The 12136-nt window shown below is 32.5% G+C and overlaps 2 protein-coding genes across 3 annotated transcripts; both read left to right on the top strand.

Moving 5' to 3' along the window:
• Positions 1-1585: 1585 nt before the first annotated feature.
• LOC140815194 (F-box protein CPR1-like) lies at positions 1586-3965 on the top strand. Of its 2 annotated transcripts, XR_012114291.1 has the most exons (2): positions 1586-3013; positions 3815-3965. XR_012114291.1 is itself a non-coding variant. In XM_073174316.1 (1 exon), exon 1 carries the CDS (start codon positions 1808-1810, stop codon positions 2858-2860), a length of 1053 nt encoding a protein of 350 aa, XP_073030417.1. In that variant the 5' UTR covers positions 1586-1807; the 3' UTR covers positions 2861-3232. The 2 variants fall into 2 exon arrangements, 1 of the variants encoding a protein (XP_073030417.1); XM_073174316.1 differs by lacking the exon at positions 3815-3965 and having other exon boundaries at positions 1586-3232.
• Positions 3966-9250: 5285 nt separating this feature from the next.
• Positions 9251-10616, top strand: LOC140813999 (F-box/kelch-repeat protein At3g06240-like). Its single transcript, XM_073172842.1, has one exon. The coding sequence runs from the start codon at positions 9370-9372 to the stop codon at positions 10468-10470; it is 1101 nt and encodes a 366-aa protein (XP_073028943.1). The 5' UTR covers positions 9251-9369; the 3' UTR covers positions 10471-10616.
• The last annotated feature ends 1520 nt before the right edge of the window (positions 10617-12136 follow it).

Below are 12136 nucleotides of genomic sequence, written 5' to 3'. Positions count from 1 at the left end.
ATAACTTATAAATATTGCCTTCATTTTTTTATATTGTATGTTTGAAAAAAAAATATTTATTGTATATTTATATCATAAATTTTCATAATTTAATATTTATTTTGAACATTTTATTTTTTAAATAATTTTTTATATTATTTAGTAAATATATTTATTTTTCTACAATTAGACTTTCAAATTTAAATCATATATATGAGGGAGATTTTGTTATTATGTGTTTAAATTAAAATATTATTTTTTTGAATTTTATTTAATCTTCTTTTAAAAAAATTTTAAAAATTCAAAATCGGGTAAATCGGATTGCTCGGGTCGATTCGGGTTCGGGTACATAGTTTTCGGGTTGGCTCGGGTTTGTGTTCGGGTTGAGCAATTTTTGAATAGTACTATTACTCAACCCAACCCATCTCACCCGAATTGACACCCTTAATAAAGGTTATGCAATACATAAACATAATAATATATAAAAGAGTAGGTCTAATGTGAGACCGTCTCACGGATCTTAATCTGTGAGACGGGTCAACCCTACTCATATTCACCATAAAATGTAATACCCTTAGCATAAAAAATAAAACTTTTTCATGGATTACCCAAATAAAGATCCGTCTCACAAAATATGACCCGTGAGACCGTCTCACACAAGTTTTTGCCTATATAAAATTGTGACAAAATATAAAATTTTCATTATGAATCACCAACAATTTTTTATTATATGTGTGTATATATGTTTCATAAAATACTGAAAATTAATATGGATATTTTTTTAAAAAAAATTAATTATTAGTAAAAAAATAGAAAATTATAATATATTTTGTTGGATATAATGAGAGATATTTGAACATATTTTTTAGTTGATGAATTTATTTTAAATATATTAATTAGAAAAATAAATTAATTAGGAGACGAATATTTGGCGATACTTGAAGAACTACAGAAAAAGAATATTTAGTTGTGTGTATTGCATACATATCTTGTATGGCCTAACCAAAATCCGTGAGACGGGTCACCCCCCCTATTCACAAAAGTAATATTTTTTAATGGATGACCCAAATAAGAGATCCGTCTCACAATATAACCCGTGATACCGTCTCACACAAGTTTTTGCCAATTTTATATTCTACTTCAAATGTGGATGCACTTTGATATATAAATAAAACTATATCAAATAATATATTATGGGATATTATTATTGATATATAATCTCTTAATCATGGTTTATCTAAAATACGAAATATATATAAAAGATTACGATAATATCTAATAAATAGAGTTAGTGATTTCTGATAAATTGCATTTGATCAAAATAATCTACTATTATGCTATGTCTATTATAAATATAATCACTTTCATTTGTGAGCTTATTTTTTACTTTTCATTTGTTTTACAATTTGTCATGTTCATGATATTCTTTAAATTATTTTCTATATTATTAATATGATCGTTAATAGTGTACCTGACTCAATCAGATAATATTATATTTTATTTTAAATATACTTAATTACTTAATTTATATATTTACAATATATATTACTTAGACCTCGGCCTCTCCGCTATATACAAAGAATTCCAAAATTGAAAAACCCAAAATAGATGGGCTTCAACCTCATTCTTCTTTTTCTCTCAAACCCTAGTTCTTTTTCCCCCTCTTTTCTCGGTTCTCTGCGCCACAGCGCACCAGTCACCAGCCGCTGCCCTGCCGCTTAAGCCGCCGGAGAGTTAATCACGGCGGTTTGTAAACCGTCATCCTTTGAAAACTCATTACTTATTAGGGCACAAAATTATGAAGTATCCACTTTGAGCTTTCGTGAGAATGGTGAATCCACAGCTGCCAGAGGATGTAATCATCGAAATTTTGATACGTCTCCCGGTGAAATCAATAGTAAAACTCAGGTGCGTTTCAAGAACATGGCGTGATTTGATTAGAAATCCTATATTCATCCACAGATACCAAAACCGTGAGAGAAAACAGAGTGTGTTGCTTGTGAAACGCTATACGACACGACAATATGAAGACGAGGCGATGCTCTCTTTTCACAATCCAGATTTCCCCGAATTATTGGTGTCACCCTATCTATCCATTCCTGTTTTGAATGATCTGGACTTCCCTACACGCATTTGTTCCAATTTCCGAGGATATTCCCATGTCCCAATATATGGTCCTTGCAATGGGCTCGTTTGCATCCCAGTTGATAATATCATTTTCTTATGCAATCCGGCATTGCGAGAATTCAAGCGGCTTCCCCCTCCGAGCATTACCTGTCCAATGGGTTATCTAATATGGGCTTTTGAATTTGGATTTGGGTTTGACCCAAACACTGGCGCTTACAAGGTAATGCAAATTTCGCAAATCCGTGAAGATTTCTACGAAGGTTTACGTCTCTCTCTGGAGCACGATCACAACTACAAAGATTTCCGTCTCAATCTGGATGATTACGAGAGGTTTGATTTATACGATTCAGCCTCCAACTCATGGAAGCATATAGATGAAGAACTGCCTAAGATTAATTCTATTCCTTCTCTTCAAACTTTCTTTGGTGGGGCTATGCACTGGTGCGCAGTGAATGATATTAATGATGTATACATTCTTTGCTTTGACATAAGAACGGAGACTTTTCAATTGTTAGACTTTCCTGATGATTTCCTCAAAGCAGAAGACCTCGCGAGCCTGACTGTGTTAAATGAGAATCTGGCATTGATTGGATTTCCACCATGGAGAGAAGAACCCGAACCAAGTCAGGTAATAGAGATTTGGGTGATGAAGCAATACGGGGTGAAAGAATCATGGACGAAGCAGTTTGTGATCGGCCCTTACGAGGTTTTTTGCCCTTTTTTGATTTTGAACGATGAGTGGTTGCCTGGTTGAATCCGACAACGGCCAATTGGGCCTTTGTGCACTTCATGAAAACAAGTTCAAGGGATTGCCATTCTATGGATTTCATTTGTCCTTAAGTGCTTTGGTTTATGAGGAGAGTCTGATTAGTTTAAATGATATCATATCAAGTGATTGTGAAAACGGGTAAGATTTATTATGTTTTAGGATCTAAAACATCTACATTTTTTAAAATTATCGTTTGTGAATGTGTGAAGTCACAGTCGTTATTGCTAAATCTTATGTGACGTCTGTTTTTAGAAGACTAGAAGGTGGCTTCAAGTGTCCTATCATGTTTATGTTGTTAAAATCTAATGCACTGTTTATAGTTTTTATTTATATTTTGAAGAAGATTGTTATATAAGTTTGTAATTATAAAAGTTTGTAATTATAAACCTTACTGATTTATTTAATTGTTACAAGATTTTTGCTATGCTAATTGCTAAGACTTGATATAGAGAGATTACTACGACATTAGCTAAAACAAAATAACTAGAATTTTGTTGTAAATACAGATTTTTGTGCATGATTTTGAAAAATAAAAGGTTTCAACAAATCATTAATTTTACATTTGGTGTTTTTACTGGCAAAGAAATGTTATTTGTCATGTGGGGTCTATATTTTTTTCATTGTAAAAATAATTTGGAATAGGTAAATGTAATATTGGATTACTGTCCTTTAGTAACATGAAATAATCTATGACCAATAACATTGGCAAAAGTAAAGTACATTATGAAACTTGTTATTTAATATAATATCATTTTTGCTCGATACTATTGCTTCCACTTATTCCCAAATAAATTCAGGACACCAAAACATTGACAAGAGGAAGATGTGAATTCATGATTCTCTCTCTATATATATGTATCTTTTTTATTTGTTGTGCGCGATCGACCTTCATTTGTTGAATGTTTCCTCAAATACTCAAACTTTACTCTTCTTCCCCAGATAAGAATGAAGAGCAATTAGATGAGAATGAGTAACCATGTTTTGGGGATGGTGATAAAGAACTAGTTCGAGATCAAGCATAGTTAATAATTCGATTTTGTTAAGTTTATAATTCGCTTCCGCGTTTTATTTCGAATCACATTGTAAAGACGTTTATCTATTTTTATGAAATAGACTGGTTTGGATATTTGATTATAGGCTTGTTGTTTACATATTATGCGATTGATAAACAACGTCGATATCGAATAATCTCGATTTCGGGGCGTGACATCAAATTTTCTATAAACAATTATTGCTTTCCAATAATCTACTTATCAATAATTTCACTCCTTGAGTTCAATGTAATTGAACTCGTGACCTAGACGACTCTGATATCAATTTTAGGACCGAACGTTTGTCGCTTTACCAAAAACTGTCATTGGTAGTAACGATGCAAATCAAATATTTTAAACGGTACAACATTTCAAACGTTACGTTTTGATTGCTTTAATCAACAGAGACAATTATTACACCTCAATATTTTATATTATACTAAAAATATGTTTCAAATGTCGACCATTAAATATAAAATAATTTTATTTTGTCTTTAGGGTTTGCATTATTTGTTTTTTTAAATAAAAAATTTATTATATTATTACCCAATCACATTCTTCATATATATATATATATATATATATATATATATATATATATATTATCAAAAGATTTTAAAAATTTTGAGAATATACATATATATATATGTGTGTGTGTGTGTGTGTCTTTATGTCAAAGTTTTAATAAATTTAAAAACGAAATAATGCTATTGAAGTTAAATTTAATGATTCCTATTACGAAATAAATTAAACGCAAAACTACAAAAATAATAATTGTAGGACAATAAAATCTTTTTATACTAAATATTCATGTACATTCTTAGTTTATCCACATGTTTTTGGTTAAGAAGAGAAATTTAATCCAAAATATAAATATTGGATACATCTACACATGCAAATTAATTTGAATTATTTTACATGATAAAATGGCATATCCATATTATTTGAATTATTCTGCTTTTCAACATTAACTCTCTTATTTATGTATAAATAAGACTTTACTTAGAAAAATTTTCACTCTTAATTTATTTTGACGGAAAACTAGAAAATAAAATAATTTTGAATATATCTACACATGCAAATTAATTCCAATAGAATTAATGACAACATTCATCTAAAGACAACACCCACAATATAGTTAAAGTCACACTTTTTATATATAGATAGAACAAATAATTTGAATATATAGCGTACGTAATAACTGGAGTATAGCAGCAGAACAATACATATATATATATATATATATATATATATATATATATAGTATTTAAATTTCATTATATTGGTTCTCAAAACCGTGCTCTACGCCTACAATTTCGACGTGGAGGCTGGGGACATGGAGCCTCAGAATGCCCTGAAGGAGTGAAGCAAATAATGATTTCGATTAACCAACCGTGGCTACATTTGAGTATAGACATCTGACCAGTATCTCCAAACACCGAACCGTTGACTTGCCTTATTGAAACGTAGCGTCCCTTAGGAAATATGCCATGTCTGGAAAGTATAGCCAAAACATTTAATTAGTTTTTCAACTCCAAAGCCTTTTCAAAGTATGCATCCTGTTCGTAGAGATTTGTACTACAGGTACCATGCTTGTCCCACTGGTGTTTCCAAAAACCTTGATTCTGACTTGGATGAATTAAGTTTGGCCATTCGCTGGAAAGTCTTGTCAGCAAACCTGCGTTTTGCGTAAGTAAATGCATTTAAAATAAAGAAATACATTTTCTAGAGTTATATCATGGCCGGAAAAAAAAACAGCATGTACAAATAGTAGTACCACAATCGTAGAGAAAGTAGTCGCCGGAGTGCAGAAGGACAATGGCCTAGAGTAATTGTCGGGCCACAACCCGTGGATCGTGAATTTATTTGGCACATGGGATTGACATGGATGTGATTTGCAAAATGAATTAGGCCATTGAAGAACTAGCTTGAAGAGATCAAACGGTTGAACCAAAGTTAAATTACTTGCAAAGAAAATAAAACAAGTGAGCAGGCCGCAAACATATGCAGTATTCATTTTGAATGATAATTTTTTACTTTTATCCCTGCATATTTATAAATGGAATATCACACATATATCTGGAAGCCTAATCACAGCCTCACCTGATTACCAACAACGCATATAAGGTAGTAATTAACCAAACTTATAGTGACAGTACATTGATATTATTTAACTCATAAGTGTAATTCAAATATTTATTCCTAAAGAAATTTCATTTATTACGAAACCCATGTCATGTTCAATTCATTCCTTAAACACTGGAAAACTAATTAGCATGCCATTTACATTATTTGGGCAAACACTTGTGTGAGACGGTCTCACGGGTCGTATTTGTGAGACGGATCTCTTATTTGGGTCATCTATGCAAAAGTATTACTTTTTATGCTAAGAGTATTACATTTTATTGTGAATATGGATAGAGTTGACCCGTCTCACAGATTAAGATCCGTGAGACGGTCTCACATGAGATTACTCTTACATTTTTAACAAACCTACTGTCCAAAAGATACGTATCAAAGTCAGTTGATATTCATAATCCTTTTTAAGGGATTAATTAACTATATGTCCAAATTCATATGAAGAAAATTAGAGAAAATCAAAGTGGTAGAAATTACAAGTTATATGGATAATATAGAAGGTTTAACTAACTCACCAAATACGTAATATTAAATTCTAACTTTAGTATAGTACTTAACCGTCAATACACACATTGCATGAGAATAATAGTTATATACATAAAATAATATAATATTGTTTTAAATTGTGTATAATTAATTTAATTTGAAATGAAAGAAAATTTATATAAATATATAACTCTATAAATATATCTTATGAAGTATTAATTAATTTTTATATAATAAGAGATTAAAAATAATATATTTGAGCTTTTAGATTGATGTACTTCTAACGTTTTTATTTTATTTGTTTATAGATTATTTATGGAACATTTAAATTCACTAACGCACCAAATATTTAATATTTAACTTTAATATAATAATAATTGGCAGTCGATACATATACGTTGTGTGGCATATAATTGCAAATTATTGGATAAATACTGCATCTAAAAATAATGGATGTGAAATCCATCGTCTAAAAAGAATAAAATAAAGTCTATATCAATAAAGTTAATTATTTTGATAGATTGCATTTGATAACAATATCGATCAATAACAATATCGATCATTTTTCGAATTGTGAAAATGTGGTTGAAATTAGGATTCATTGGTACAATATAATTTATTATTAGTCGATAAAGTTAAAATAAATAATACAATTTACTAGTAGTTGATAAAGTTAAAATAAATAATACAATTTAATTACTTAATTTTATATATTTCTATTAAATTCATGGAAAATCTCTATCATAATTTTATATATTAAAAAAAATTGATAATATTAATATATTTCCATGCCTCTTGTGACTCGACTGCTCATGCTCTTTTCTCCTGTTCGGCCATTAAGCACTGCTAGAAAGGTACCGGTTTCTGGCAGATCTTAAAACAAACTCACCACTTGGATGCCCAGGACATATCACTCTGGATGTCGGAAAAGCTAAGCAAGGATGAGTTCGAGATATTTGTGATGCGATCTTGGGCTATTTGGTGTGAGAGGCTTCGTCTTACTCATAGTCCGAAAGTGGATCCCCTTGCTTTCAATGTGGAATGGAGCTCAAGCCGTCCGATAGACTTTCAATCGGCACGCCAAGCCCTAAGGCTTGCCTCATCGCAGGATCCAATTTGCTCTCCTAGATCCTGGAGTGCTCCCCTGGTGAATACCCTACGCCTAGATGTTGATGCAGCTTTTAATGAAGGTACCAATAGATATGCTCTTGGTGAGATTATCAGGAACCATGAGGGACAACCGATTCTTGTCTTTGGTCAGAAGATTGAGAAGCCTTACTCGATTACTTTTGCTGAACTACTAGCTATTCTAGTTGGTGTTAACATTTCAAGGGATCATAACATCAGGATTCATCTTATTACTTCTGATTCTCTCCTCGCCGTGCAAGCAGTCATTGGTGTAGAAGAGAATCGTAGTTACACTGGGGCCCTAGCGTCTGAAATCCGTGGTCTACTGTCTCTTTTAGGGAGCCCTTCTCTTAGGCATGTTCGTTGGACTGCAAATCATGTTGCACATTTTATTGCTTTTTTTTTTCATGTTCCTCCCCTTCCCCATTTGTTTGGAAGTGAGGAGATTTTCCTTTTTGGCTGATTAATCTTGTAATCAAGGATCTGACTCTTATTCAATAAATTACAATAATTTTTTACCGTCAAAAAAAAATAATATAGTATGAGATATTATTTTTATATATCTAATATTTTAATTATGATAAATCTAAAATATCATGTACATAATAGATCACAATAATATCCAATAAACAGAGTTAATGATTTTTCACAAATTGCATTTGATCACGATACATATTGCACCCAATTAAAGCTCTAATTTAATAAGGGTTTTCATTTTATGCATATAAAATTCCATAACATGAATATTAAATTCCTTTATATCATAAAATGTTTTTCTAAACATCCTAACCTTTAAATGCAGAGTACAAATAATTATTATAACACATGATAATATATTCAATTTTAATTTTTATAATAGTTTTTCCAACATTAAAATAGTGTACTTAAAACGAGCCAATTGAATTTCTAGGTTACAAGCCTAAACAGGGGGGAAAAATAGGGGTATCAACCGGGTCGGGTGGGTCGGGTTTCGGGTCAACCAACAATTTTTTTCATCAACCCGAGCCTGAAACAACCTGAAAACTCCCAACCCGAACATGAACCTGTCTAACTCGACTCAACCCGTCTAACAGGAATTTTATATATTTATTTATTTTTTAAAAAAAATAATGGAAAAAATTCGAAAAAATAAAAAATAATAATAATATTTTAATTTAAACACATAATAACAAAATTTCCTATTTAAATTTGAAAGTTTAATCGTAGAAAATTAAAAATATATTTACTAAATCAAATAAACAATTGTTAAAAAAAATATACAAAATAATATTAAAGGATGAAAATTTATCATATAAATATACAATAAATTTTGTTCAAAATACAATATATAAAATTATACGTAATATTTTCAAAAAAAAATTTTTCAGGTCAACCCGAGACCCAATCCGACGCAACCCGAAACCCGTCTAACCTGGCACTAACTCGAACCCGAGCCGAACCCGAAAAACCCCAACTCAAATATGATTTTTTTCGTGTTGGGTCGTGTCGGATTGACGAGTCGTGTTGCATTTTGCCATCCACAAAGAAAAAATGAATTCCAAAATTGCAAAAACCCAAAATAGATGGGCCTCCACCTCATTCTTCTTTTTCTCTCACACCCTGGTTCTTTTGCCCCTCTCTTCTCGGTTCTCTGCGCCATAGCGCACCAGTCACCAGCCGCAGCCCTGCCGCTTAAGCCGCCAGAGAGTTCATCACGGCGATTTCGTGAGAATGGTGGATCCACGGCTGCCAGAGGATGTAATCATCGAAATTTTGATACGTCTCCCGGTGAAATCAATAGTAAAACTCAGGTGCGTTTCAAGAACATGGCGTGATTTGATTAGAAGTCCTATATTCATCCACAGATACCAAAACCGTGAGAGAAAACAGAGTGTGTTGCTTGTGAAACGCTATACGACACGACAATATGAAGACGAGGCGATACTCTCTTTTCACAATCCAGATTTCCCCGAATTATTGGTATCACCCTATCTATCCATTCCCGTTTTGAATGATCTAGACTTCCCTAAAATCATTTATTCCGATGTCCAAAGATATTCGGATGTCCAAATATATGGTCCTTGCAATGGGCTCGTTTGCATCCCAGTTGATAATATCATTTTCTTATGCAATCCGGCATTGCGAGAATTCAAGCCGCTTCCCCCTCCGAACATTCCCTGTCCAAAGGGTTATGAAATATGGGCTTTTGAATTTGGATTTGGGTTTGACCCAAACACTGGCGCTTACAAGGTAATGCAAATTTCGCAAATCGGTGCAGACAACTACGAAGATTTCCATAGGTTTGATTTATACGATTCAGCCTCCAATTCATGGAAGCATATAGATGAAAAACTGCCTATGATTACTTGTTTACCTTCTTTTCAAACTTTATTTGGTGGGGCTTTTCACTGGTACGCATGGGAAGATATTAATGATTATCCATACATTCTTTGCTTTGACATAAGAACGGAGGCTTTTCAATTGTTAGACTTTCCTGATGATTTCCCCGAAGAAGAAGGCCTCTCGAGCCTGACGGTGTTAAATGAGAATCTGGCATTGATTGGATTTGCACGATGGAGAGGAGAACTCGATGAGATAATAGAGATTTGGGTGATGAAGCAATACAGGGTGAAAGAATCATGGACGAAGCAGTTTGTGATCGGCCCTTACGAGGTTTTTTGCCCTTTTTTGATTTTGAACGATGAGTGGTTGCTGGTTGAATCCGACAACGGCCAATTGGGCCTTTGTGCACTTCATGAAACAAGTTCAAGGGACTGCCATTCTACGGATTTCCTTTGTCCTTACGTGCTGTGGTTTATGAGGAGAGTCTGATTAGTTTAAATGACATCATATCAAGTGATTGTGAAAATGGGTAAGATTTATTATATTTTAGGATCTTCAACATGTATTTTTATTTAATTATCGTCATGTTATCATTTGTGAATGAATGTGTGAACCTGCGGTCGTTACTGCTAAATCTTATGTGACCGTTTTTTTTAGAAGACTAGAAGATGGCTTCAAGTGTCTCATCATGTTTATGTTGTTAAAATCTAATACAAAATCTAATGCACTGTGTATAGTTTTTATATTTTGAAGAAGATTGTTATATAAGTTTGTAACTATAAACCTTTTACTGATTTATTTAATTGTTACAAGATTTTGCTATGCTAAGACTTCTTATCGAAATTACTACTAGTTTAGCTAAAACAAAATAAATAGAATTTTGTTGTAAATACCAACTTATTTGTCACAGTTAAGTTTAAACATAGATTTTTGTGCATGATTTTGAAAAATAAAAGGTTTCAACAAATCATTAATTTTATATTAGTGGTCATGTGTTTTTTGGTGTTTTTACTCGCATCGAAATGTTATTTGTTTGAAAAAATAGATAATAATAAGTTTTAGTTTAAAAAAATCTCCGAATTCGTTATCGTCTTGCAATATTAATATTTTTGAAACGGGGATGAGGGCGAGGATAGTAAGTTGATTCACGAAGTTTCGGGTTTGGTTATTCCGTGAACCCGAAAAAACGGAGATTGGGGCGGGGATGAGGATGAGGATGGAATTCGGGGATGGGGATGGGGATGGCAAACCCGCCCCCGCCCCGACCCATTTTCATCCCTATTATAAGCAATATGATAGTGTCTGCAAGAACATTAAGTTACGGTTAACGTAAAGTATAGATTTTCAACTCATATATCCGAATCGAATCTACAAGCATTGATATATCGAGAGTTGCAAACGGATTCAATAACGATGTGATGTATCTTTGAGCAATAACAGTGACATGGTATATGCAACCGAGGAAACCACTTTCCAAAATGCAAATGTTTTACACTGACCAGGGATTCTTTATACTATTAACTCATCAGATCATATATGATATCTTCACATGTGGGTGGCTTGTAAATCCCTGATTACAATGCATTGACTCTAATGTGTTTCGAAACTATACCCAACCTCGCCACCTGATTTCTCTTAATAGAGTCGATAAACGGATCGAAGTGTCAGCTAGTACGTAGAGTATCCACGTTATCCCGATTCAAATGATTAATAGTGTACAATCATAACTATAGAATTTTTCACTCGACAAATGATAACCACTTGAAAAGTTTTAGGTTGGTTGTTCAGTGCACCATCAAATAATCATCCATCAGTATGAATGAACCTATACATGTCCTTACCAATGAAACATGGCGTTTATATCACACATGCTAGTCTCAAACTTGAGAGAAATTTATCCTTATTTTAGGTAGCTGAATTGACTAGGAACAAGTTTAGAATTTACAACACTTCTTAATGAGTTTCATGATCTTACGTTGAGAGGCAGACTTCATGATACCTATTATATATTCATAAATTTTATCTATACAGCTTGCATGAGTATATAAATAAAGCAAATGTCATAATTGAATAAAACCGTAAAATATTATTAAATAAAGATTATTTTAAATAAGAGTCAATAAAGCCCAAGCCACAAATTAGCTCACTGGAAACC

Source organism: Primulina eburnea, chromosome 15 (genome assembly GCF_022965805.1).
Source record: "Primulina eburnea isolate SZY01 chromosome 15, ASM2296580v1, whole genome shotgun sequence".
Taxonomy (NCBI): Eukaryota; Viridiplantae; Streptophyta; class Magnoliopsida; order Lamiales; family Gesneriaceae; genus Primulina; species Primulina eburnea.
The sequence above is the reverse complement of the archived record's forward strand: the minus strand, read 5'-3'. Positions and strand labels throughout refer to the sequence as shown.

Coding starts and splice junctions, on each gene's coding strand:
- LOC140815194 (XM_073174316.1), top strand. CDS start 1,808: ATGGTGAATCCACAGCTGCCAGAGGATGTAATCATCGAAATTTTGATA.
- LOC140813999 (XM_073172842.1), top strand. CDS start 9,370: ATGGTGGATCCACGGCTGCCAGAGGATGTAATCATCGAAATTTTGATA.